This window comes from Eubalaena glacialis, chromosome 2, assembly GCF_028564815.1.
Source record: "Eubalaena glacialis isolate mEubGla1 chromosome 2, mEubGla1.1.hap2.+ XY, whole genome shotgun sequence".
Taxonomy (NCBI): Eukaryota; Metazoa; Chordata; class Mammalia; order Artiodactyla; family Balaenidae; genus Eubalaena; species Eubalaena glacialis.
The window spans coordinates 166704004-166727157 of record NC_083717.1 but is presented as its reverse complement, the minus strand read 5'-3'; the positions used below and the strand labels follow the sequence as shown (position 1 = coordinate 166727157).

Below are 23154 nucleotides of genomic sequence, written 5' to 3'. Positions count from 1 at the left end.
AATTGGTATAGACGATCTTATTTACAAAGCAGACATAGAGACACAGACATAGAGAACAAACCTATGGATACCAAGGGGGAAATGGGGGGGGGGGTTGGGATGAACTGGGAGATTGGGATTGACATATATACACTACTGATACTATGTATAAAATAGATAACTAATGAGAACCTACTGTATAGCACAGGGAACTCTACTCAATGCTCTGTGGTGACCTAAAGGGGAAGGAAATCCAAAAAAGAGGGGATATATGTATACATATAGGTGATTCACTTTGCTGTACAGTAAAAACTAACACAACACTGTAAAGCAACTATACTCCGATAATGATTAAGAGAAAAAAAAAAAAAAGAAATTGCAAACTCTCCAGGCAGCTCAACATATGGGCTTATACTGGGCCTTGATGGGAAACAATGTTGCTGGTTTCCCCTGCTGTATTCTCTGGAACTCAAAACAAGAGACCTGATCAAGAATAGGAGAGAAACTTAAGTTCAAGAAAGAAGCCTTTTGACCTAATCAAACGTATAAAAGCTTTTGCACAGCAAAGGAGACCATAAACAAAATGAAAAGACAACCTACGGAATGGGAGAAAATATTTGCAAGTGATGTGACCAACAAGGGCTTAATTTCCAAAATATACAAACAGCTCATACAGCTAAATATTAAAAAAACAAAAAACCCAATCAAAAAATGGGCAGAGGGACTTCCCTAGTCGTCCAGTGGGTAAGACTCAGCACTCCCAATGCAGGGGGCCTGGGTTCGATCCCTGGTCGGGGAACTAGATCCTGCATGCATGCCACAACTAAGAAGTCCACATGCCGCAACTAAAAGATCCCACATGCTGCAACGAAGATCCCGTGTGCTGCAACTAAGACCCAGTGCAGCCAAAATAAATAAATAAAAATAAATAAATCTTTAAAATAAAATGGGCAGAACACCTAAATAGATATTTCTCCAAAGAAGACATACAGATGGCCAAAAGGCACATGAACAGGTGTTCAACATCACTAATTATTAGAGAAATGCAAATCAAAACTACAATGAGGTATCACCTCACACCAGTCAGAATGGCCATCATCAAAAAGTCTACGAATAATAAATGCTGGAGAGGGTGTGGAGAAAAGGGAACCCTCCTACACTGTAGGAGGGACTATAAGTTGGTGCAGCCACTATGGAGAACAGTATGGAGGGTCCTTAAAAACCTAAAAATAGAGCTACCATATGATCCAGGAATCCCACTCCTGGGCATATATCCAGAAAAGACAAAAACTCTATTTCGAAAAGATACATTCACCTCAATGTTCATAGCAGCACTATTTGCAATAGCCAAGACATGGAAGCAACCTAAGTGTCCAAAAACAAATGAATGGATAAAGAATATGTGGTGTGTATATATATATATATATATATATATATATATATGCCATAAAAAAGAATGAAATTATGCCATTTGGAGTAACATGGATGGACCTAGAGATTATCATACTAAGTGAAGTAAGTCAGACAAAGACAAATATCATATATCACTTATATGTGGAATCTAAAAAAAATGATACAAAGGAACTTATTTACAAAACAGAAATAGACTCACAGACATAGAAAACAAACATATGGTTACCAAAGGGGAAAGGGGGGAAGAGGGATAAATTAGGATCTTGAGATTAAGATTAATATACACATTACTGTATATAAAATAGACAAACACCAAAGTCCTACTGTTTAGCACAGGGAATTAGGGAATTATATTCAATACCTGTAATAACCTATAATGGAAAAGAATCTGAAAAAGAATATGTATATATCAGAATCACTTTGCTGTACACCAGAAACTAGCACAACCTTGTAAATCAACTATATTTCAAAAAAAAAAAAGGAAAGAAAGAAGCCTTTTAATTCTACCTAGTGGGCCTTCTACATTGCCTCCCAAATGTTTTGCAAACTGCTTTGGGGAAAGTAATAAATGTTTGTGATTAAAAAAAAAAAAATGGTCCACATCAAAAAAATCTTAAATAAAAAAATACCCTTATTAAAGCCCATTTCACATTCCATCTCCTCCCCAAAGGTTCTCCCATCTCCCTAGTCACAGGAGAACTTTGGCCCTTTCACATCGCTTTAGCACATTGTGCATGTATTGGTGTATTATATATTTGTCAGATTCCTTCTTAAACTTCCTAAACTGTAAACTCCTTCAAGCAAAGGACTTCCGTATGCCTCTTTCTCTTGCTTTTAGCACACTGCTCTTCACAGAGAAGATGCACAGGAAATGTTTGTGGGAAGCAGACCAACCAGAACTGAGTCCCTGCTACTCATTATCTGTGGCATTAGCTCAGTCAAGTTACTCTCTCAGGTCTCGGTGATCTCATCTGTAAAGTAGGAATAGTCATTGAACATACTTCTTCATAGATGTATGGAGAAAATAATGTTTTGTTGTGAGCATAAAATAATGCATGCAAGGCACTTAGCACACGATCTGGTACAGATCTAAACACTTAAAAAATTGTAGCTATAATTTATTATTATGGAGCAAGGACCTGTATGATGGCTTTTGTGCCTCTGGCCTAGTTCAGAGAAACTAGGAGTGGGGGAGTCAGAGAAGTTCTTAAATTGGCCAGGATGACAGCATGGGATGGGAAGATTAAGATTATTTTTGCCTGTGCCCTGTGGAAGTTTAAATGGGTCAGTGGGACCGTTTCAGACAAGGCCATCGTGTGAGGTATCGCTCTGCACAAAGTTACCTGGCCAAGGGCCAGAGTAGGGTCTGAAACCAACCGATGTTATCCTCGAAAGTACTGTGCCCTACTCTAGGGCTGCAGTGTCTGGAGGAAGGGCCAGCAGAGGGGGAGCCCTCTTCCTAATTGACATACAGGCTGTGTGTGCTGGCCAGACCCTGATATCAGATTCCCCAGGGAAATATTGCAAAGGGCAGGTCAAGGATGTCACTGGGAGGTTTCATTTCTTTTTCAAAGGGAGCGGTTTTCAATAGACAGTGGACACATCCTGTAGTGAACTGGGGGGATGAGCTATGCTTCTCTGCTGGCAAAGCTGGGAAACACTGGGCTTAGCTAGACGAGAGCTGTAAATTTGTCTTTTCCACATCCTGTACAAGTATCTCCTCCTCTTAGTCTTTCCTGTGACCTCATCCTTTTCTTTTTTCAACATTTCGTGATTTCCTCAAGTACAGAATGTTGTTGCTATCTGTCTTCTAGTTTCCCTTGTGACTTGGAGACACCTTTTGGAGACTGACTTACTTTTAATTTCATCATTTTCCTGTGGCTCTACTTAGTTCAACAAAAGCAGCTATTAATAACCATTTTCAGAAATATATTTACTGGGACTTCCCTGGTGGCGCAGTGGTTAAGAATCCACCTGCCAATGCAGGGGACACAGGTTCGATCCCTTATCCAGGAAGATCCCACATGCCACAGGGCAACTAAGCCCAAGCGCCACAACTACTGAGCCTGCGCTCTAGAGCCCGCAAGCCACAACTACTGAGCCTGCGCACCTAGAGCCCGTGCTCCGCAACAAGAGAAGCCACCGCAATGAGAAGCCTGCGCACCGCATCAAAGAGTAGCCCCCGCTCCTCGCTGCAACTAGAGAAAGCCCGCGCACAGCAACGAAGACCCAACACAGCCAAAAAAAATAAAGAAAAAGAAAAAGAAAAATATTTACTGACATGGAATAATGTTCTCAATATATCATCGAATAAGAAAAAAAAGCAGACAAAATAAGTATTACGGTAGGATCCCATTTGGGAGATATATATGTGTGTGTCGATATGTATGTGTATTTCTATCTATCTATCTATACATCCATCCATATATACGTACTACTGAAAAAAGTTTGGGAGTTTTTATGCCACAATATTTAACAGTGATCGTCTTTGGATGGTGGGATTCCAGGTGATTTTTATTTTCTTCTTCTTTGCATATTTGCATGGTCTGGGTTTTCTACATTGTACATATCATTTGTGCAATTAAAAATATAGTGTTTTTTTTTAAATTCCCTAGCAATCCAGTGGTTAGGACTCTGTGCTTCCACTGCAGGGGCATGGGTTCCATCCCTGGTTGGGGAACTAAGATCCCGCAAGCTGCGGGGCATGGCCAAAAAAAAAAGAAAAACATATATAGTGTTTTTTTAAACAACAAACTTCACTCTCCCTAATTCATTTCATTTCTTCTGATCGCTAATCATTGCTTGCCTTGCTCTTATTTTTTTGAATTGATATTATCTTTGTTTAATGAAAGAAATTTGACATTGAGATTATAGAAGTTACTAATTGTTCATCAGAGAAGCTGCTGTAGAAAAGAGGTTGAATAGAGCCAATCCCATGTTTAAATCTACATAGAATGATCTGAATCCTCTCAGAAAAGTTATCTCCCCCACCAAATCCCGTTGTTAGATAGTTATACCTTTGGATAAGTCATTGCCTTTTTCATTCATTCTTTATTTAAAATTCAAATACACTGGGAAGGTGTATTAATTTGCCAGGGCTGCCATAACAAAGTACCACAGACTGGCTGACTTGAACAACAGAAGTTTATTTTCAGACAACAATTTCTGGAGGCTAGAAGTCCGAGATCAAGGTATTGGCAGGGCTGTTTTCTGGGGCCTCTCTCCTTGGCTTGTGGATGACTGCCTTCTCCCAATCTTTATATGGTCTTCCCTCTGTACAATTCTGTGTTAAAATTTCTCCTTTTTATAAGAACATCAGTCATATTAGATTAGGGTCCATTCTTACAATCTCATTTTAACTTAATAACCTCTTTAAAGACCCTATCTTCAAATACAGTCACATTCTGAGGTACTGGGGGTTAGAACTTCAACACATGAATTTTGGGAGACACAATTTATCCCATAACAGAGGGGTGATATATACTAAGTCACAAATTCCTTTAAGCACTTTTCCTTTTTTTTTTAAAGAATTTCTTTTTTTTAATAGTAATCTTTTATTTATTTATTTATTATATTTATTTTTGGCTGTGTTGGGTCTTCGTTTCTGTGCGAGGGCTTCCTCTAGTTGCGGCAACTGGGGGCCACTCTTCATCGCGGTGCGCGGGCCTCTTCACTATCGCGGCCTCTCTTGTTGCGGAGCACAGGCTCCAGACGCGCAGGCTCAGTAGTTGTGGCTCACGGGCCTAGTTGCTCCGTGGCATGTGGGATCTTCCCAGACCAGGGCTCGAACCCGTGTCCCCTGCATTAGCAGGCAGATTCTCAACCACTGCGCCACCAGGGAAGCCCCCACTTTTCCTTTTTGAAGGAAGGATAACATGATAAGTTGTTGAAAGGGGGATAGGGAGAAAAAGAAATTAAAGAAAAAAGGAAAACAAGTGTCCAGGGTAGTGGTTCTCAGCCCAAGATGATTTTGCCCCCCCCTCCCTTCCAGGGGACATTTGGCAATATCAAGAGGCAGTTTTGGTTGTCACAACAGGGGAGATGCTACTGGCATCTAATGCGTAGAGGCCAGAGATGCTGCTAAACATCCTACAATGTGCAGTACAGCCCCACAACAAAGAATTATCCGGCCCTAAATGTACCAAGGTTGAGAAACCCTAGGATAAACTTTTGGTTGACTTCATCAACATAAAAATGTGAATATCTTTGATCCAGTAATACTGCTTCTAGGAATCTATCCTACAAAAATATTCACCCATGTGTACAAACATATATAGATATAGAGATAGAGAGAGAGATAGAGACAGAGATATATACAGATGCTCATTGCTTATCATTTCAAAATTGGAAATGACTCAAATGTCGACTAAGTTTCAAGAATTCTTGTTAAAAATAATAACTAGGAAAAATGTTGAAAATATATTGTAAACTGAAAAATCAAATTGCAGAACAATATATATGTTGTCCCTTTTTTAAAAAATCCATATGCATTTATATATAGTTTCTTTAAAACCACATATGTTGTATTTGTGTGTGTGACTGCACAGTCGAATATCTGAAGTCAGAGGTTGCCCCTGGGGAATGGCATTATTGGCAATAGAAGAACTTTCATGTTTAACTTTATGCATTTCTGAATAATTTTGCTTAAGACCTCAAGGATATAGGACTTTGCTTTGGCAAATGTGAGACAGATTACAGTCTAACTTTGAGACTACTGACTCACTAATTTGTAAAACTGTTTTACCAAATTACTGTAAATTAGGGATCAACAAATTATAACTCTCAGGCCAAATCTGGCCTGACTCCTGTTTTTACACACCCTGTGGACTAAGAATGATTTTCATATTTTTAAATGGTTGAAAAAAATCAAAAGAAGAATAATATTTTCTGAAATAAAATTTGTACAAAACTCAAATTTCAGTGCCCACAGATAAATTTTATTGGAATACAACCACACTCATTCATTACAAACTGTCTGTGGCTACTCTCATACTACAATAGCAGAGCTGAGCAGTTTTGACACAGGCCATCAGGCCCACAAAGCCTAAAATATATACTATTAATATTTGGCCCTTCACAGAAGTCTGCCAAGTCCTGCAGTACGTCATGTAAGATGCTGTCTAGGATGTTGAACTTCCAACTCTTTTGCTCATGGACCCTCTAAAAGAATTGTGAAAAGCTATGTCACCTCTTCACCTTTTTTCATTGACATCAAACATTTTTTTAAGTTTAAATAGACACAAAGCGTCTAATTTCTAACATCTACATAGTCCAGCATTTATATATATTGATAGTTTGAATTAAAACTGTTACATCACTTTAAAATGCATCCAACAAAATCTATAACAGTTTGATACCTACCATCATCCATTTAAAAAAATTATAAAATAAACAAGCTCTTCTTTGAAGTTGAAAATTTAATATCTTTTTTTAAGCTTACATTTCCATTTTGAAATAACTTCCAGACAGAATTTTATTCTAATATACTATATGTTTATGCTTGAAAATATTTTTCATCATCATAACACTGTCTGTAACAAAAATATGTATTTAAATTGAGGTTACAGTTATATTCTCTTGTCATAGTCTGGGTTTTTCCTGGGATTCCCTGACCTCCTAAATGATTTTTTTTTTATTTGTATTCATTAAGTTTCATTCTTGTGCTGTATAGTTCTACAGGTTTTCACAAATGCATAATGCCATGTATCCACCATTTCAGTATCATGCAGAATAGTTTAACCACGCTAAAAATCTTCTGTACTTCCTCTTTTCCATCCTCTCTTCCTCCCCGCAAACAACTGACAATCAATGATCTTATTATCTCTGTAGTTCTGCCTTTTCCAGAATGTCATATAATTCAAATCATACATATGTAGCCTTTTCAGGCTAACTTGTTTCACTTAGCAATACATATTCAAGGAGGTTCACCCAAGTCTTTTGTGGCTTGAGAGCTTATTTCTTGTCTGTGAATAATATTTCATTGTATGGATGTACCACAGTTTGTTTTTCATTTCACCTACTGAAGGTTGATTCTAGTTTTTAATGATTATGAATAAAGTTGCTACAAACATTCATGTGCAGGTGAGACTTACTTTTTATTATGACTTCATTTTTCATTTCAAGTATAATATTCAAAGAATATAATACAAGTAATTGACAGAGAAATACATCTTGAAAGTCAAAATTAAAAGTTAAAATGATATGGCCCGTCACAATTGATTTATTCAATTTTTTAAGCAATGAAAAACAAGATAATAAATAATGTGTTGGTTCTTATTACTTAAATAGCAAAAGTACAATATAATATGTAGCTGAAATTGTAAGTTATTTGTGAAATAAGAAATATTATACAAGGCGTGGTGTTCTTTCTGCATATATGTAAGTGGGCATATATCAAACTTTGGGGTTAGGCTTTTGAGATTAATTAAAGAATAGTCAAGTATGGGTTGGCCAAAAAGTTCATTTGGGTTTTTGTAGCATCTTATGGGAAAAACCCGAATGAACTTTTTGGCCTACCCGATATAAAAAATCAGAAATAATCCCATTAAATTCATTAGACATCATAATAAAATTTTTCCTATTTATTTAATGAAGGAGGAAGATATATACATACACAAGGGACTTCCCTGGTGGTCCAGTGGTTAAGACTCCATGCTTCCACTGCAGGAGGCACAGGTTTCATCCCTTGTTGGGGAAATAAGATCCTGCATGCTTCACAGCATGGCCCCAAAATAAATTAATTAAATTAAATTTTTAAAAAATTCACCATTTGTAGTACCACTACAGGTTTGCTCCCTGCAAATACACAATTCTGATGTATTCTATTTTGCTTGATTCCTATCACAAAAGAAAAACATTGTGCATTTATTTATAATGCAGTTTTCCTGCACCACCACATTCTGGTAAGGAGCTCCAAAGACTGCAAAAATTCCAAATTCAAACCTGGTCTTTTTGTCAATGTAGGTGATAGTATGTATTTTAGTTAACAGTTTGGGGACTTCCCTGGTGGTCCAGTGGTTAAGACTCCGTGCTCCCAATGCAAGAATCCCCGGTTCGATCCCTGGTCAGGGAAATAGATCCCGCATGCCACAACTAAGACCCGGTTTGGCCAAGTCAATAAATATAGATTTTTTTTAAAAAAACAGTTTGTTAGCTTGATTTTTAAAAAATATTTATTTATTTATTTGGCCGCGCCCAGTCTTAGAAGATCCTGCGGCACGCGGGATCTTTTAGTTGCGGCATGTGGGATCTAGTTCCCTGACCAGGGATCAAACCGGGTCCCCTGCATTGGGAGTCTTAGCCACTGGACCACCAGGGAAATCCCCACTAGCTTGATTTGTAACATTTAAATATTTAGACGTTAAGTAAATGGGATTCCATTTGTACTTTGGCCCTAAGCTAAGAATACATTTGGGAATGAGATAGATAACTCTCTTACTATTCCATAGAGTAATACAGAAACCTAGATTAACATTAGAACAGCCTAGATTCCTGCGAACACTTTAACCTAGGTACAAACTCAACCGTGGCCATCACTACTTTGGTTTATAAGGTGAAAATAGAGCAGCGCTGTGTCCCCAGGGGCTGTTCACCCTGAGTGAATCCACCTTAGCACACATGAAGAATAAAGCTCTTTAGTCATTGCTACTACAGTTCCCATAGCTGCTGCTACTACTACATATTAATAAAGACATAGAAAACACAGGCTAACCCCAAAGATCACCATGTGGAGGTCCAAGCCTTGGGTGGGAAATTCAGGCATATTCTCCACATTAGGCTGCTGACTGCAATCAAAAGACGCAGGTCTTGGACTCATAGATTCTATTGTCTTATTTATTATGGTAGTTCACAGAGCTATTCTGATAAAACCATGGCTGAAGAGGCTTTCTCTTTGGATCTGTCACATGAGACAACATTTTGCACATGCGCTCACATGTTAATATCTCTCTGCAGCCTGTGAGGCCCCGCACACCAAATCCCTGGTCACAGAGTCCAGTCCCGGGCCTAAACACAAGAAGCAAAGGTCATTCATCACTTGTCAAAGATCTACGCACTGCCCGGGAAAAAAGGATTGCGATGGGACCATTTGGATCTGACAACCAAGATCTCTAGCTAAGTAAAAACTCAAGTTTTTTCCAGGGTCATGTCCTCTTCCCCTAGAAGGAAAGGTAATTATTTCTAGGATGAGCCCTTCTCTTTCTCCAAGACACAGGCAGCCGTGGACCTAGTCACATTCTTCTCTTTAACTGATGTTGTGTAATCTCTTTGTCATTATATTTATAAAGAAAAATCTGATTAACAGTAAACCTGGCTCTTTAATGTGCACCATTTACACAGAGGGTTAAAGAAAATTGACATCACATTAAGTGACAGTCCATATTTTTCCATAACCCAGAAAAGTCATATACTAAATATAGGTCAGAACTCCAAAGTTTACTAGAATAGAAATATTCAAAGACCCAGAATCTTTTGTAAGCTATACAAAGAGCCCTTTGAAACCCAAACTAGAATCCCATTAGTCTAGGAAAGAAAATCTTAAGTGATGTTTTCTATCTACAAGTCTAGTCTTGTTCTAGAGCAAGTTCTTTAACTGCAGCCCAGAAGGCAATAAGGAAGCCAAGTCACTGGACTGTTACAAGAAAACAGAGCTAGTACAGTATTTTCCACCTTGTACTGCGTGGGTGGGTGTGAACACTTTTAGATCCCTAGGAAGCATTGCTGCAGTTTCACAAGGCTGATTAGCAATTCTCACGAGCCTCCTTAATGTTAATGTTACTTAATGCTTAAAAGATTATGGCATCATGGGAGAGTTACCAACTGTATCTCTATCCTAAGCTGGGATCCTGTAAGAGCACACAATACCAAAAAAATTGCCATGGAAGAGGAAAGATCCAGAACTCATAGTAGTGTGCATCCAGCTTTCTTTCCTAAATATTAATTGCTGTTTACACCCTAAATAGCTTTGGGACATTCAGTGATTAAAATAAAGCCAATATGAATATCTCTCTCCATTTTTCTCCCCCTAATCAGATCCTCTCTTCTGGTTGCACTGTTATGATCAGAAATATAAAAAGCAATAATTTCCACTATGAACACCTAGCAGCTATTGAACATGGGGGAAAAAAGAACTTTGAGGGATATCAGTTAAGTATGTAAAAGAAAATCTTCCCTTTTCCTGACTCATGTAACCCATGTTTTAATTTATTAATTTACACACTTCATCCAAGTTAAATACTAATCCAAAAAGCACCATCACATACATCAAAATTATTTCCACATCTATCAAGTCTGAAGATTCTGAGATCTGGCTGCCATGAGACATTTGAGACAATAAATAATTCTGTATGAGTACTTTCTCAGCCCCTCTATCTTTGACTTTGTCATTTCATAATGAAAGGACTTTATTGTGCTCTCTGCATCACTGGCAGGAACAAGAAGCCTGAACGGAACCCTTCAGTCAGTCAGCAAGGCCAAACAGAGGGTCTATTAGGCCTTCGGCACTCTGGGAGATGTAGCAGAAGCAGCAGAAATGGCCCTTGTCTTTGAGGAGTGTACAAAGGGTTCTATAAAACACACATATAAGAACATTTGAAAGACAGTACGCTTAATCTAGTAGGAATTGTGGGGTACACAGCAGATGTGTTGTAGGAGTCCAGGGGAGAAGGGCGCTGGAGTAGTCATGGGTCTCAGGGATAGCACGAGCCTTAGATAGAGTGAGGGGAGGAGGGAAGATCTTCCAGGTGGGGGCAAGGACAGGAGAAAAGCTGGAGGACGGAACTCAGCAGGGCTCCACGACAGCTCCATTTTCCTCTTGTGTTTTCATATCGGTTCACTTATTGCTTCACAATAAAGAAGCAGGTCATCCATTCTCCTTGCCCTTGTGCTTTCTAGCTGTATCTATTCATATTAATAAACTGTTATAATGACAAAATATTCCAGAGATCCTTACCTGTCCTACCAGACTGAGGCAGTTGTAGGAGAGTCTTCCCGCACAGAATGTTTCGGCTGTCTCCTTGCCATTGCTCCTCTTTCCATTTTTCGTCTCCTTTCTTCTGCCACAGACATTCGCTAACTCCACACATTGATTAGACAAGGGATTGCTGTCTATCCTACTTTAAAAGGAAGCTCCTGTTTGGCCCAGCTTGTGGGAGAAACACTATGCTGACCTTCTCTTGGTTGAGATCTAGAGAAATTTTCCATTTTCAACAAAGATTCATGTCCTTATTAGTTTACATAGTCCATCTAAGTTAGCATCCCTTAGTGAACTACATGAACAGAAATCTTCCTGACCAGACTAACAGCAAAGAGGGGACAGTGGGTCAGAAGGAAAACACCTGCATTAGAATTTATTCTCTCCCATCCCACAACCTCCCATTGGTTATCACTTAATCCTCCCACTCCATCGCATCCTTTCTGGAAGAGCTATACTGTCAGCAAATAGTTACCAAATGCATGTATTATATTTAGGCATCATGGCTGGGCCAGGAAGTGTAAGACAGTTTTTCTGACTCTGAGGAGTTTGTTTTCTTACTGGATAAAAGGGGCTCATTTGTTGGAGGCAGCAGCATCAGGGCCTCTCAGAGGTCAAGAGTGAGCTGGATACTCTGACTTTTTTGAGACTTCAGCTATATTTTTAAAAACGAAGTGCCAAAATGAAATTTTTAAAAATACAGTAGGTTTTTAATGTATACACTTAAATTATTGCTTTTAACACAAAAAATTACAATGACTAACTTTTGAAACAATGTCAAAAATCTAAATTAACATGAATGTTCATAGCAATATTATTCATAATAGCCAAGAAGTGGAAACAACCCAAATGTCCATCAACTGATGGATGGATAAATAAACTTTGGTGTATCCATACAATAAAATACTACTTGTCAATAAAAAGTAATGAAGTACTAGTCCATCGACAGATGAAAGGATAAAGAAAATGTGATTTTATATATATATATACATACATGTATATACATATACACACATATACATGTATACCCACATATACAATGGAAATACTACTCAGCCATAAAAAAGAATGAAATAATGCCTTTTGCAGCAACATGGGTGGACCTAGAGATTATCATACTAAGTGAAGTAAGTCAGACAGAGAAAGACAAATATTATATGATATCACTTATATGTAGAATCTAAAAAAATGGTACAAATGAACTTATTTACAAAATAGACTCACAGATGTTGAAAACAAACTTATGGTAACCAAAGGGGAAAAGGGGTGGGGAGGAATAAATTAGGAGTTTGGGATTAGCAGATACACACTACTACATACAAAATAGATAAACAACAAAGACCTACTGTATAGCACAGGGAACTATATTCAATATCTTGTAATAACCTATAATGGAAAAGAATCTGAAAAAGAATATATATGTATAACTGAATCACTTTGCTGTATACATGAAACTAACACATTATAAATCAATATACTGAAGTACTGATAAATGCTACAACGTGGCTGAACCTTGAAAACACTATGCTAAGTGAAGGAAGCCAGTTACCAAAGATCACATATTGTATGACTTCATTTATATGAAATTTCCAGAATAGACAAATTTTTTTATTTGTCTGTTCCTTCTTAAACTAATCGTCTGTTGATGCGCACTTGGGTTATTTCCACGTCTTGGCTATTGTAAATAGTGCTGCTATGAACATTGGAGCGCATGTGTCTTTTCAAATTGGAGTTTTCAACTTTTCCAGATATATGCCCAGGAGTGGAATTGCTGGATATATGATAGCTCTATTTTTAGTTTTTTGAGGAACCTGCATACTGTTCTCCATAGTGGCTGCACCAATTTACATTCCCATCAACAGTGTAGGAGGGTTCCCTTTTCTCGACACCCTCTCCAGCATTTGTTTTTTATAGACTTTTTCTTTTTTTAACATCTTTATATAGACTTTTTGATGATAGCCATTCTGATCGGTATGAGGTAATGCCCAATTGTGGTTTTGATTTGCATTTCTCTAACAATTAGTGGTGTTGAGCATTTTTTTCATGTGCCTGTTGGCCATCTGAATGTCTTCTTTGGAGAAATGTCTGTTTAGGTCTTCTGCCCATTTTTTGATTGGGTTGGGTTTTTTTTTGATACTGAGTTGTATAAGCTGTTTGTACATTTTGGATATTAACCTCTTGTCAATTGCATCATGTACAAATATTTTCTCCCAGTCCATAGGTTGTCTTTTAATTTTGTTGATAGTTTCCTTTGCTATGCAAAAGCTTATAAGTTTGATTAGGTCCCATTTGTTTATTTTTGCTTTTGTTTCCTTTGCCTTAGGAGACAGGTCCAAAAAAATATTGCTACGATTTAGGTCAGAGAATGTTTTGCCTATGTTCTCTTCTAGGAGTTTATGGTGTTATGTCTTATATTTAGGTATTTTAACCATTTTGAGTTTATTTTTGTATATGGTGTGAGGGAGTGTTCTAATTTCATTATTTTACATGTAGCTGTCCAGCTTTTCCAACACCACTTGCTAAAGAGACTCTCTTTTCTCCGTTGTATATTCTTGCCTCCTTTGCAGTAGATTACAGAATATCAAATTTATGTAAACAGAAAGTAGATTAGTGACTGCTTAGGGCTGGGAGAGGTGGGAATGGGGGAGGGAGAGTTGGAGAGGGGAATAGGAATTGACTGTTAATGGGGTTTCTTTTGGAGCAACAGATATGTTCTAAAATTAGATTGTGGTGATGATTGTTCAACCTTGTGAATATAATGAAAAAACATTGCATCATATACTTTAAATGGGTGAATTGTATAGTATGTTAACTGTACCTCAATTCAGCTGTTTTAAAAAAATCTAAATCGAAAGGCTTTTGTGACTGTGAAAGGCCCACAAGTGTAGGATGCTGTGCAGTGTGGAGTAGTGAACAGAACACTGGCTTTGCAAGTCAACATGCTTGAGTCCAAATATTTTGCTGCTTATTAATTATGTGACCTTAGGTGAGTGACTTAAATTCTCTGAGATTTCTTTTTTTTAAAAATAAATTTATTTTATTTATTTATTTTTGGCTGCATTGGGTCTTCGTTGTCGCGTGCGGACTTTCTCTAGTTGCGGCAAGTGAGGGCTATTCTTCGTTGTGGTGCGTGGGCTTCTCATTGCAGTGTCTTCTCTTGTTGTGGAGCATGGGCTCTAGGTGCACGGGCTTCAGTAGTTGTGGCACATGGGCTCCGTAGTTGTGGCTTGCAGGCTCTAGAGTGCAGGCTCAGTAGTTGTGGCACACGGGCTTAGTTACTCCGCGGCATGTGGGATCTTCCTGGACCAGGGCTCGAACCTGTGTCCCCTGAATTGGCAGGCAGATTATTAACCACTGTGCCACCAGGGAAGCCCTGAGATTTCTTTTATTCACTGTAAAATGGTGACAATAATTCCTACTTCATAGGACTGGGTTTTTTGTTTTTTTTTTTAAAACATTGATTCAAAAAATATTTATTAAAGAGTTATTACATTCCAGGAACTGTTCTAGGTTCTGGGATACAGCAGTGACCAGGATAGTCAAGGCTCTCTACATTATAACTCATGCAAAAAAATCTAGAGTTTTACATGAAACTTGTCCACTGTAAAACATTGGCAATTACTTTAAAAATATTAAAAACACTGAAAACTAACACTGTGCAAAATACATCTGTGAGCCAAATTTTGCCCTTGGGCTGAGAGTTTGTGACCCCTGATACAGGCTTTTCAGATGGTGAGTTTCTAGGCTATTGCTCACTTGGCTGAACCTCAGCACCCTCAGCCTGTTCCCATGTGCTGCCCAGCACCAACCAAAGAAAAATTCCTCATAAAATTCAGGGAAATCGTCCTAGCAAGTAATTGAGCTAGGCAGTGGCCTGGATCTCAGGCCCATCTCTATAAGATGCTGCAGGCTTCCTCAATGACCCAATGAGGCACCATTCATTTTCCATGCCTGGGCTGAGCTGGCACTTTCTACAGGGTAGGTTTGGAAGGCACTTGTGCTTCCCATGCCTTTCAAAATCATCTGTCCTCTGAGAATCTCTTTGGGAGGCCAATTTAAGACACAGTCTCAGATGTTAGGATTTAGCCCTTTCAGTCTTCTTTATCTGCTGACACCTGTCACCTCAATTGTTTTTGGCCAAACATATAAGTGTGCACTAGTTGTATAGGAGGCTGTTTCCTGGAACTCAATAATGGTTAATTAATCTGTTTTAGTTTTCTAACATATCCCAGATCTCAGAAAAGAAAAAAAAAAGCTTTAAATATATCTTGTAGCTATTCAATTCAGAGTCGAACAAATTTACATTGCTCATTTATCCATCAACAGAGCAGCAGAGTTTAAAGCTCTGGGAAGAGGGATTCTATAGAGAGAATTCAGGAAGTCAGTGCCTTCATTAGGCCATATTACCCTCTCAACACCAAAATGCTGTTTGGAGTACTTCACCCCATAGGGTCATGGAATTCTCCAGTGCCTCTGAGTTTGAGACTTTCACAGGCAGAAGCTAGGTGGAGCACATCAGACTTCCAAAAGCCTCTACCAAGACAATGTGATACCATACCTTTGATAAAGTAGGTAAGAATATACAGTGGAGAAAAGACAGCCTCTTCAATAAGTGGTGCTGGGAAAACTGGACAGTTACAAGTAAAAGAATGAAATTAGAACACTCCCTAACACCATACACAAAAATAAACTCAAAATGGATCAAAGACCTAAATGTAAGGCCAGACACTATAAAACTCTTAGAGGAAAACATAGGCAGAACACTCTTGACATAAATCACAGCAAGATCCTTTTTGACCCACCTCCTAGAGAAATGGAAATAAAGACAAAAATAAACAAATGGGACCTAATGAAACTTAAAAGCTTTTGCACAGCAAAGGAAACCATAAACAAGATGAAAAGACAACCCTCAGAATGGGAGAAAATATCTGCAAATGAAGCAACTGACAAAGGATTAATCTCCAAAATTTACGAGCAGCTCATGCAGCTCAATATCAAAAAAACAAACAACCCAATCCAAAAATGGGCAGAAGACCTAAATAGACATTTCTCCAAAGAAGATATACAGATTGCCAACAAACACATGAAAGAATGCTCAACATCATTCATCATTAGAGAAATGCAAATCAAAACTACAATGAGATATCATCTCACACCGGTCAGAATGGCCATCATCAAAAAATCTACAAACAATAAATGCTGGAGAGGGTGTGGAGAAAAGGGAACCCTCTTGCACTGTTGGTGGGAATGTAAATTGATACAGCCACTATGGATAACAGTATGGAGGTTCCTTAAAAAACTAAAAATAGAACTACCATACGACCCAGCAATCCCACTACTGGGCATATACCCTGAGAAAACCATAATTCAAAAAGAGTCACGTACCACAATGTTCACTGCAGCTCTATTTACAATGGCCAGGACATGGAAGCAACCTAAGTGTCCATCAACAGATGAATGGATAAAGAAGATGTGGCACATATATACACTGGAATATTACTCAGCCATGAAAAGAAACGAAATTAAGTTATTTGTAGTGAGGTGGATGGACCTAGAGTCTGTCATACAGAGTGAAGTAAGTCAGAAAGAGAAAAACAAATACCGTATGCTAACACATATATATGGAATCTAAAAAACAAAACAAAAAAATGGTCATGAAGAACCTAGGGGCAAGACGGGAATAAAGACTCAGACCTACTAGAGAATGGACTTGAGGATATGGGGAGGGGGAAGGGTAAGCTGTGACAAAGTGGGAGAGTGGCATGGACATATATACACTACCAAATGTAAAATAGCTAGCTAGTGGGAAGCAGCCGCATAGCACAGGGAGATCAGCTCGGTGCTTTGTGACCACCCAGAGCGGTGGGATAGGGAGGGTGGGAGGGAGACGCAACAGGGAGGAGATATGGGGATATATGTATACGTATAGTTGATTCATTTTGTTATAAAGCAGAAACTAACACACCATTGTAAAGCAATTATACTCCAATAAAGATGTTAAAAAAAAAAAAGACAATGTGATATAGAGAAAAATGGCAGAGTCGCGTTCAAACTCCCTTCTGCTACGAATAACTATGTGACTCTGTGAAAAGTACTTTATCATTCTGAGTTTTACTTTCATCATTTGTAAAATGGGAAAAATGATAATTATCTCACAGGTCTTTTGCAGTGGTTCTCAACCTGGTTGCACATTAACATTGCTTTTTAAAATGTGGCAGCCTGGGACTTCCCTGGTGGTCCAGTGGTTGAGATTTCACCTTCCAATGCAGAGGGTGCAGGTTTGATCCATGGTTGGGGATCTAAGATCCCACAGGCGTCACAGCCAAAAAAAAAAAACCAAAACATAAGACAGAAGTGGGCTTCTCTGGTGGCGCAGTGGTTAAGAATCCACCTGCCAATGCAGGGGACATGGGTTCGAGCCCTGGTCTGGGAAGATTCCACATGCCATGGAGCAACTAAGCCCGTGCACCACAACTACTTAGCCTGAGCTCTAGAGCCCACAAGCCACAGCTACTGAACCCACATGCCACAACTACTGAAGCCTGCACGCCCAGAGCCCGTGCTCCACAACAAGAGAAGCCACGACAATGAGAAGCCCGGGCACCGCAACAAAGAGTAGCTCCCGCTCACCACAACTAGAGGAAACCCACGCACATTTCTCGAAGACCCAGCACAGCCAAAAAAAAAAAAAGACAGAAACAAATTCAATAAAAATTTTAAAAATGGTCCACATCAAAAAAAATTTTTTTAATTAAAAAAAAAAATGTGGCAGCCTGTTCTACAAATTAAGTCAGAATCTCTGAGGGTGAGATCCAGATAGCAGTAGATTATATAAGCTCTGTAGATTATTCTAATATACAGTCAGGATTGAAAATCACTGGTGAGGATTAAATAATATTACTTGTGTAAAAAAAAAAAAATTGTTACTTGGGTAAAGCCCGTCTTATAGTTCCTAGTTACTCCCTAACTTAAATTTCAATCCAGCAATTGACTATACTTTTGGCATAGGTTCTAAGATTGCACCACCAGGTGTCAGTCTGACCATACAAGTTGGTTCCTGGAAGCTTCTGTTTACCTGTTCTCACAGTAACAGCCATGTGCCATCCCCACAACCATTTGTTGAGTACCTGCCTGCCTTATGCCAGCTACAGTGCTAGTGACCATGTGATTTCTAATCGTATGACAGGTAGGTAAGGTAGTTATTGCCTCTATCATGAGGAAGCAGAGGGTCAGAAAGATTCCGTGACTTGTACAGGATGCACAGTAAGCAGCAGAACTTAGATTCAAGCTTCATTCATTCATTCACTCATTCAAAAACACTGAACCTTACTATGCACAAGGTACTATACATGGAATTGTGGATCCAAAGGTGAACAAAGTATAGTTCTTATCTTCTGGAAGCACATTTTATCCTTTACTTGTAGGTACATTTGGAAAAAAAAGGGGGGGGCATCTCATTTTACAGTTGTTCTTGGCCTCAGGCGAGCTATATCTAGAACTCAAATGCTATGTCCCTAAGAGGGTAGAATGGCCCTCATAGAATTTCCTGGGATGGCTGTTCCACTGTACCCAGCCATTATAAAAAAATAAAAAGAATTTGAGAGCCTATTAGTTACTTATGAAGCTAGGGACCACATCTGTTTTACCACTGTCTTATTTGCTTATTTACACCCTCAGCAGCAAACTATTAGCATAGAGTAAGTGTCTAATTTTTAGTCAATGGATATTTACTGAATGAGTGAATGCCTAGTATTCTAAGCACTGCACATGAAGAGTCACAAGGGAAATGTTTAAAGAAGTCTGCACTGTATTCTGGTAAGCAGATTTGAATATTTCCTTCCAAAGGTTGTTCTAAAAAGCTCCAGTTGATTCATCCCTGAGGTGGGAAAGTCTCACAGATCTTGCAGAAGGTTCTAAATGAGCCAGGGGCCAGAGAATTATTATATTACTACATTTGACCAGTGGATCCAGAGTCTAATGGCTACTCTGGAGTTTGTTCCATATCACAAAGATACCAGCTGTTATGTCTCTGAGTTGTCATTCACTAACCAAGCAGTTTGACAGTTAGGACCATAAGGATTACCAGGTTGAGACAGACCTATAGTCCATTTAATATTCTCTTACCTTGGACGAAAGGTTATTCAAGTAGTGGTTCTTAAACCTGGTTATGAATCAGAATCACTTGGTGGAGCTTTGCAAAAATAAAGTACAGATCCCTGGACCCTACTCCAACCTAATGAAGTGGAACCCCTGGAACTAGGAAAGGGATCTGGGACTCTGCAGTAGGACTGGGGTTGAAAAATGACTGGTTCATTCATGTATGGCTCTGCAATTCATAAATTTGCTCTAATCATTTCTGTATTCTGACTATATTCCCTCCCTGGATGAAGAGTTCCATGCATTTATTACCTACACCTTAAAGTATTCTTTTTTTTTTTACCAGTTCTCATCTTAACTCTACTGGAAGTTTGTCAATGATGTTATAATCCTAGGATTTGGGGATTTGAGAGCAGAGTTCATGTTGATCTTACCCATGCTGTTTGTGATACTATAGAGTTAGCTCAGCTCTCCCCCTAAAGCATGCCTAGCAGTCACATGCCCATTCTTGAGATTTTTCTTGGTTTACAAGCAGCTCTGGCTTTATTAAGTGATCCATTCTGCATCAGTTAGACAACCTTTGTCTACTTTGTGCAATAGCAGAAAAATAATATCTGTTCCTGTGATGATTGTGACCTGGGATTGTTACTGCTTAGGTCATTCAGGACAGGTAAGTACTTGTTGTAGGCTCAGGTTAAAGTCCTGTTATGAGTCTAGTCAGCCTGTTAGCTTTGGAGACACCAGGAAGGGGAATATACTTTCACTTAAGAACTCAATGACTAACATATCACTTTGGAATGACAATCTGGTTGGTTTGTGGAACAGAGACCAGAAGAGGTAGTGGGGCAGGAGCATTTATAGCAAAGTATACAAGGGAGTGAATAGAGAAGTAGAATACCAGGGTCACATACCTGTCAAATAGAATGAAAAAGGGTCTGGTTTAACCACTTCCTTAAAAAAAAAAAGGGCTAAGTGGGGGGAGATGGAGAGCCACAATTGGGGTGATCATTTTGGAGTCTCCAAATATCCTTTGATAAGTCAAAGTTTCTAAGTAGCCTTACACACGTAAAAAAGAGGAGAGGAGAGAGAGGGCTTAGGAGAGAGAGAGAGAGGGAGAAGTGTTACCAGGTCACAGCCTACACATCCCTCCACACAAATTAGGCCTGGCCAGGATCTGTTGCACAGAAAACTTACTGGTGCTTGGTTGGAAATTTGTAATACTCCAATGATGGGGATTTTTGGTTGTATTCCTTACAGACCTCGGCAATGAACATGTTCTCAACTGAGGTTATTAGAAAACAGATCTCCAGGGACTGGTCCACCCAAGATGAAAATACTGTGGCCTCTGATTCCAATACAGGAGCTCAAAGATGCTCCGGGTCCTCTATGAATCAACAATCAAAATAATAATAACTTTACCTGGCATTTCTTTTCATCTAGAGATTTCAAAGCATTTCACAAACATCTGCCCATTCCTTGGGTAGCTGATTAAGCCACATCTCTGACAATCATCTTTTGCGTGGGGTCCTTCCATCAACTGATGGCTGAGCAGGAAATAGAGTGTGGGCCTCCTGATCCAAGACCTCACACTCAACACTCACTCCCTCTCTTTACTACCCAATCTGCAGCAATCTGTGCTCCCATGGGGCATAGTTCTTCATAGGGCCTGTGTGTCAGATCTGCCTGCTTCTTTGCTGTCATCACTTCCCACTGACTGCATTTCTGATTCCCTGTGTCCTGGCAAGTGGGCTGTGCCTTGGTTGTTTGGAATGTGAGACCTGTTGAAGGATCTCTAGGGATTCTTCATGTCTTGTCATCCTTCATCCCAATTCACAACTCCCCCACAATCTCAGGGCCATCAGAGTGCTGTGTCCTGTGGTGTGTCCTTCCTCCTTCTCTATTTCCATCCTCACTTCCCCTCTGCAGAAGAAGAGGAAACCACAGACCAAGAGCTTTTGAGGTAGGAAGGAATGGGAAGGAAAAGTTTTGTCTTTTCTCTCAGTTTATCCTCTTGTTCCCAAGGAGGAGGCCGAGGCCATGAACAATGACCCCCAACGGGAGGATTAGCAGGATGAGTTTTTGCTTGCATCACTCATCCTGAGGGAGTTAAATTTTTTTGTTTTTTATCTGGAGCAGGAATGACTCAGTGCAGACCCTTGATGGGGAAATCCATCCCAGAGCCTGAGAGGGAAGTAGCAGAGGGCCACCACCAGCCCAGCATTTTAATTTAATTTTCAGACCAGAACAGTTTCACTGAGTCAGAGGAAACTGAGTTCTCCCTCTCCCCACTGTTGGCAACTGAAGGAATGACCCTGTCTCTCTATGGGAGTCCAACAGAGACAGGCAATGAGATTTCAAATTCATAATGCAGGGAAGGCCCTGTACACACTGGTAGAAGGCTTTATTTAGTCATATCCCCCCACTGTGCTTTTACCTACTAATTACTGTAACCACTAGTGATCATTATATGATAATTAGCACATGCCTTTTTTTATAATTCCCATAGCACCACCCCAAAATAAATGATGGTGTAGAGTGGGAAGGCTGCTCCTAGAGACAACTCCTGACTCATTCATTCACTAAACATTTAGTGAGCTACTTTGGGTCAGGCCTCGTGCTAGGAGCTGTGAGCAGGATGGATGAGTTTCCTGGTATTACAATGCTGCAGGAGAGATAGGCACTATGCAAGTTTACACATGGGATGTGTGTATTCCACACAGAAGTGCAGTGTGTATAAGAGGGGCATCCAACCCAGTGGTGGCTGGGAGAGGAGGTGTCAGCAGGCTCCACTGTAGTAGTGACTTTGAAGGTGAGATCTGTAGGATGAGTAGCAGCTAGTAAATGGAATCTAACTTAGGGTAAACCTATACTATTGGTATAATTTCCCCAGAATGTGGAGTTAAACCCAAAGCTGCCTCCTTATATCAACCCTCCAAAGTAACTCCCAGGCTCCTTCAAATACAGTGCCTCGGAGTCTGCTTCTGTACAGTGTGACGATACTTTGGGAAAGTGTGAAATTCTACACAAGTGGAAGATGTAATTATTGTATCCCATTAGAGAGACTATTTCAGGGAGGAAGATGGCACGAGGGAAATAGGTGTGAAAATCAGGTTCTTCTATTTCCACACCCAGGCTCAGTTCTCCGTGCCCTTGGGATGAGCTGGGTCTGCCTCAGGAAATATGTTTGTCTGCCTTCACTTGAGCAACAATATGCTTCTTATCAGCTGCTGCTCTGAGAAGACACTGATGTCCTTTTGCAGGAAACTAACAGGAAAAGAAAGAAAGCCTACCACTAAATACACTTCCTGAGGGCAAAATGAAATGGCTGTTGCTCTGGCTGCCTGTAGGAAAAGGCTGAATAAATAAACACACCATCCCTATTGTGTAGGCAGACTTCCTGGGGGCAAGTCCTCATCTCCTCAGCCCTTTTTTCCCTTCTATAATTGGCCATCCTGCAAAACAGCAGACAGAGATCTTCTCTGGCTGCTGAGCGGTACTGAGCCTTATTTATAATTCTCCCCTTTCTCAAACACAGAGGAAACACAGAGTTAGAAGAAGAAGAGACAAGAGTGACAGGAAGAGGAACTTGATGTTGCTATACACCTCTCCTTTAACCTCACAGAACTTTCCCAGCAACTTCTGCTTTGAGCCTTTCTGTGCACAAATCTGGAAACACCTGGGAACATGCCCAGAGG

At 39.5% G+C, this 23154-nt stretch overlaps 1 protein-coding gene across 2 annotated transcripts in view; it reads left to right on the top strand.

Moving 5' to 3' along the window:
• The window catches only part of HEATR4 (HEAT repeat containing 4), a 90336-nt gene extending 80638 nt beyond the window's left edge, over positions 1-9698 (top strand). For both annotated transcript variants that reach the window (XM_061181012.1, XM_061181011.1), the window contains exon 18: positions 9346-9698. In XM_061181012.1, the coding sequence (XP_061036995.1) occupies positions 9346-9504 (159 nt within the window). In that variant the 3' untranslated portion in view covers positions 9505-9698. The remainder of the gene's footprint in view (positions 1-9345) is intronic.
• Positions 9699-23154: the final 13456 nt, after the last annotated feature.